The 4646-nt window shown below is 63.0% G+C and overlaps 1 protein-coding gene across 1 annotated transcript in view; it reads right to left on the bottom strand.

Annotated features, from left to right (window-relative positions):
* Nucleotides 1-362: 362 nt before the first annotated feature.
* QARS1 (glutaminyl-tRNA synthetase 1) overlaps nucleotides 363-4646 on the bottom strand; it is a 4665-nt gene continuing 381 nt past the window's right edge. The window contains exons 2-23 of the mRNA XM_042839581.1: nucleotides 4465-4583; nucleotides 4303-4378; nucleotides 4152-4216; nucleotides 4010-4063; nucleotides 3814-3871; nucleotides 3599-3670; nucleotides 3426-3511; nucleotides 3218-3304; nucleotides 3029-3128; nucleotides 2838-2916; nucleotides 2639-2747; nucleotides 2438-2568; nucleotides 2226-2318; nucleotides 2015-2152; nucleotides 1855-1942; nucleotides 1635-1778; nucleotides 1461-1565; nucleotides 1247-1339; nucleotides 1048-1175; nucleotides 881-947; nucleotides 653-778; nucleotides 363-576 (exon numbers count right to left, since the gene is read on the bottom strand). Of these exons, the coding sequence (XP_042695515.1) occupies nucleotides 526-576; nucleotides 653-778; nucleotides 881-947; nucleotides 1048-1175; nucleotides 1247-1339; nucleotides 1461-1565; nucleotides 1635-1778; nucleotides 1855-1942; nucleotides 2015-2152; nucleotides 2226-2318; nucleotides 2438-2568; nucleotides 2639-2747; nucleotides 2838-2916; nucleotides 3029-3128; nucleotides 3218-3304; nucleotides 3426-3511; nucleotides 3599-3670; nucleotides 3814-3871; nucleotides 4010-4063; nucleotides 4152-4216; nucleotides 4303-4378; nucleotides 4465-4583 (2069 nt within the window). The 3' untranslated portion in view covers nucleotides 363-525. The remainder of the gene's footprint in view (nucleotides 577-652; nucleotides 779-880; nucleotides 948-1047; nucleotides 1176-1246; nucleotides 1340-1460; nucleotides 1566-1634; nucleotides 1779-1854; nucleotides 1943-2014; nucleotides 2153-2225; nucleotides 2319-2437; nucleotides 2569-2638; nucleotides 2748-2837; nucleotides 2917-3028; nucleotides 3129-3217; nucleotides 3305-3425; nucleotides 3512-3598; nucleotides 3671-3813; nucleotides 3872-4009; nucleotides 4064-4151; nucleotides 4217-4302; nucleotides 4379-4464; nucleotides 4584-4646) is intronic.

The raw sequence follows: 4646 nt of genomic DNA, 5'->3' as shown, positions 1-4646 counted from the left end.
CGGTGCGGCCCCACGGCTGCTTAAGGTGGCCCACGGGGACGGGCAGAGACTCCCACACCCTACGGCCAGCCCCGAGGGGGCTGGGGATGCAGAGCCGCGAAGGGACGAACCGAGACCGCGGGGGCTCCCCGGGGACCTCTAGCCCAGGGCCGGGCAGAGCTCGCCCCACTCGAGTCCACCTTAATGCGGGACGGCGGCTGCTGTTTGTACACATCCCCAGCGCGCACCTCCCGTCGGCGCTGCAGTCCGTATCCCCACGCAGCGGCACACCGTGCCGCAACACCAGCCGGCCCACGGGATAGGTGTTTCCCCCCTCCCCCACTGCCATTGACCCCAGGGCTGACTGAACACAGGGACCAGGCTGCGATGCTCCACTTTATTGAGGTGACACCGGCACGTCCCCGCGGGGCTGTGCTAAGGCAGCTGCGGCTCTTGGTGAGAGGGCGTGGGGCTGGGCTCCATCCTGTCCCCCCCAGGAGCCTTCCCCTGGCTGAGGGCACACAGGCAGCAGCGTGGCAGCAGGGCTCAGGCTTTGCCGGGGTCCTCCTTCAGCGTCACAGTCCGGTTGAACACCAGCTGGGGACAGGCAAGGCTCAGAGCACTGCAGCCTCCCAAGGGGGCCTGGTGTGCTGTCCCCTGCCCCAGGGCTCACCTTGCTGTCAGTGCTGTCAGGATCCACTGAGAAGTAGCCCAGGCGCTCGAACTGGAACTTATCAAAGGGCTGGGCCCCGAGGACAGAGCTGTCAACCAGGGCATTGTCCACCACGTGGAGGGAGTCCTGGGCGGGGTGGGAGAGGGAACAGCACTGTCAGCACCTCAGCCCCTCTCTGTGCCAATGCTGAGGACATGAGGGCTGCAACAAATCACTGTTGGCACTCACTGGGTTGAGGTCACTCAGAAATCCACCCGGCACCTCCAAAGGGTCCTCAGGATTTTTGTGCAAAAACCTGTAATGAGACTCAGCCAAAGGAGCTGTGGGACAGCAGCACCCCGTGGTGGGGTGACAGTGGCCAGGTGACACCACTGCCGTGCTGCCCTGGTACTCACAGCCGCTCATACAGCCGCACTTCGCACACCCGCGGCTCTGACACCCAATGGATGAAGGCTTTGGGCTTCTCCGCTGCATCCGACTTGGTGCAGGTCACCTCCAGCTCAATGACATGCCCATGGGCATCCTGGGGTGGGGGGGAGAGGAGCCATCAGGGGGCAGCTCCGGCCCACAGTCCCCCTGCTCAGGGCCACGCACCTTGATGACGTTCTGCACAGCGATGACGTAGCCGGTGTGCCGCAGCCCCACGGGCTGCCCGAGGGCCAGGCGCTTGTAGCCCCTGTCCGCCTCCTGTGAGAGGATGCACTGCTGCAGGAGGGGGTGCAGCACATATCCCCTCCAGCTCAGTCCCCATGACTGTGTCCCCTTCCCCGTTCTGCTGCTGTGCTCAGTGGCACTGTGCCCAACTCACCTCCTTGAAGTCGGTCTCCTCGATGTAGACAACAGACTGGAAGGGCACTTTGTGGAAGCCCCGGCTCTCATCAGCAGGAAAGTTGGGCACGAGGACGTCGATTGTCTGGAGGACAAGAGAGGGTGAACGCTGCCCCAGGACCACTGCACCCAGCCCAGACCACTGCAGCCTCACCTCGGGGGCCGGGAAGTTGGTGATGGTGACCTTGAGGGGCTCCAGCACAGCCATGGCGCGGGGGGCCTGCTCATTCAGCACATCCCTCACGCACGCCTCCAGCAAGTGCGGTTCCATCGTCGCCTGGGCCACTGTCACACCAACCTGTGGGATGGAATGCACTGCTGTCACCCTGCTGGCTAGGGGAACACTTCCACATGCCTCATCCTGTAGTGCCTACCCGTGCACAGAAGTTATTGATGGCCTCAGGAGGGAAGCCTCGCCGGCGCAGGGCAGTCAGCGTGAAGAGCCGCGGGTCATCCCAGTCCCTGAGAAGACACTGCTGTGACAATCCAGCATGCCCTGAGCGACAGCCACTCTGTCTGCTGGTCCACCCCTACCGCACAGCCCCAGTCTCCACCAGGCGGATGATCTTCCTCTTGGAGACAACGGTGTAGAGCAGGTTGAGACGGCCATATTCCCACTGCACAGGGCAGTACACGTCCAGCGCATTGCACAGCCAGAAGTAGGAGGAGCGCCTGCGAAGAAGCACAACCCAGCTCAGCCACAAGGACATGGTGACCCCTGCTCAGGGCTGTGCATGGTGCTCACCTGGCCTGGAATTCCTTGGTGCAGAGGGAGTGCGTGATGTGCTCGATGGAGTCGCAGAGGCAATGTGTGTAGTCATACGTCGGGTAGATGCACCTACAGGGTGTGTGAACTTTGCCCCAGCCTCTCCATTCCTCTCCCAAGACCCCCCCTGCTCCAAGCACACACAGACCCGTCCCTGACACATCTTGTGGGATGCTGTGAGCTCTCCATACCACTTGTCCCCAGTGCGGTGGTGCGGAGTGAACTTGACACGGTAGGCAACGGGGTCCATCTTCCCATCCTCCATCACCAGCTTCATTCGCAGTGTGGCCTCCCCCTCCCCAAACTTTCCCTTTCGCATGTCCTGCAGGGCAGGCAAAGGCCATCAGCTGGGCACTGCACCCCATAGGCACACAGTCCCTGGCTGAGAGTACCTCAAAGAGCACTAGTGACTCCTCCACAGGCCGGTCCCGCCACGGTGATGGTGGTGGGTTGTGGCCCTTGATCTCTTCAACCTTCTGATGGCAGACGTAGGCCTGTCCCCTGCAGAGAGGACACATGGCCAAGTGGACATAAGCAGCCCACCCCCGGACAAAGGGCAGCCATCTCTGGGCACCGCTGCAGCACACTCACCTGCGGATGAGCTCCAGAGCCCAGGTGTAGAGCTGGTCAAAGTAGTCTGAGGCGTGGGTCACAGCATAGGGCTGGTAGCCTGGGGGTAGACAGGTTTGAGCCAGCACTAGGGCTTGGCAGCAGGAGCTGCATGCAGGAATGTTCCCATCAGCAACCCAGCCCCATCCCGCTCTCCCCAGTACAAGCCCTACCAAGCCACTCCACCATCTCTCGGATGGCTGTAAAGTACTTCTCCTCCTCCTTCTCAGGGTTGGTGTCGTCATAGCGCAGAAAGCAGATTCCCCCATTCGCCTGGGAAAGTAAGGAGAGTAAGCAGCTGCTCCTCACAGGGCCTGGACACAACCAGAGGATGCGGGGAGATGGGAGCAGGCTGCGCCCACCTTGGCGTAACCAAAGTTGAAGTTGATGGCCTTGGCATGGCCAATGTGCAGGATGCCATTGGGCTCAGGAGGGAACCGTGTCCGCACCTGGGGAAAAGAGAAGGCACTGTCACAACCCTCATACCTTGTGCCTCCCCAGCGCCCACTGCAGCCTTACACAACGATGTTACCCACAAGGGAGTCGCTGTGCTTGGAGACCCGACCTCACCTGCCCACCCGTGACTGCCAGGTGCTGCTTCAGCAGGGCCATGGTGTTTGGTGTCACCACATAACCCTCCGTCTTGTAGTTCTCTCCTGTGAGGATGGTGTGGTCAGTGCTGCAGCAGTGTTCCAAGCCCGACACAGCCTGGCAGCCTGCAGGCAGTGCCTGCTCGCCCTCACCCGGCTTGTGGAATTTCAGAGCTTCTCCTCGCAGCTGCTCCAGCAGCGACTTCGTCTCTGTGCCCACCTCACCTATGGGGAGAGACAGGGCTGAGCCAGCACTGCCCAGTGGGACAGAGGACAGCCTGCACTCGCACTGATTGCGGTGATGCCCGACCACAGCCCAGGGGTTGCTGGGCCCAAAGGGCTGGGGAAGCTCCCATGGAGCCGCTCACCATTCTCCACCACCAGCACCTTCTGCTTCTCCACTGGGGCTGGCCGGGCCTTGGCAGTCTATGGGGACGAGCACAGCAGCCTGAGCACCCACTGTGCACACACCTCCCTCCATCCCTGCCCACCCCCCAGCAATAGCGCTGTCCTGTGATGGCAGCTGCAGCCACTCAGGAATCACACGCAGCCCTTCCGCATCACCTTTGGTTTCTTTTCCAGATCAGCTTCTGTCTTTGGTCCCAGCAAATGCAGCACCTGAGTGGAATGAAGGCAATCTGACAGGGTGTCCTGTGCCCGGGGCAGCACAGGGCACACACGTTGTGCCGCAGAGCCCAGCACCCACCTGCAGATCCACCTCGTTCTTGATGCTCTTCCCATCTGCCCACTGCAGCCGGCTCCGCGCCTCCGCTGTTGGGGCACGCAGCGTGGGGTGCGGCCCAGGGGGCTTCAAGAAGACCCCCAGGCCCGACTCCATCCCCCTGCCCCGCACTCACCCATCAGCAGCCCCGTGTTGAAGCGGTACCGCTCCGCCAGGAGCTCCTCCCGGTGCCGGCTGACCACGGCCTCCACCTGCGGACCCGGGAGCTGAGCGGGGAGCACAGCCCGACCCCCCAGTTCCTCCAGTCCCGCTCCGCGCCCCCCACGGCCACACTCACCGCCTCCTCGATCTGCTCGGGGCTGACCCGCACCCCCACGCCGCACGCCCGCTCGAAGTCGGCCGCTTCCAGCGGATCCAGCGGGTGACTGCGGAGGTACTGCAGGGCGGCTGCGGCCACAGCGCGCTCAGCACCGGCCCCCGGCACCTTGCCCCGCTTCCCCTCCCATTTCCTCCCCTCCT

The sequence above is a fragment of the Centrocercus urophasianus genome, unplaced genomic scaffold (genome assembly GCF_019232065.1).
Source record: "Centrocercus urophasianus isolate 14NV4802_14NV808 unplaced genomic scaffold, USGS_Curo_1.0 seq_980, whole genome shotgun sequence".
Classification (NCBI taxonomy): Eukaryota; Metazoa; Chordata; class Aves; order Galliformes; family Phasianidae; genus Centrocercus; species Centrocercus urophasianus.
This window is presented reverse-complemented; position numbering and strand designations above follow the sequence as displayed.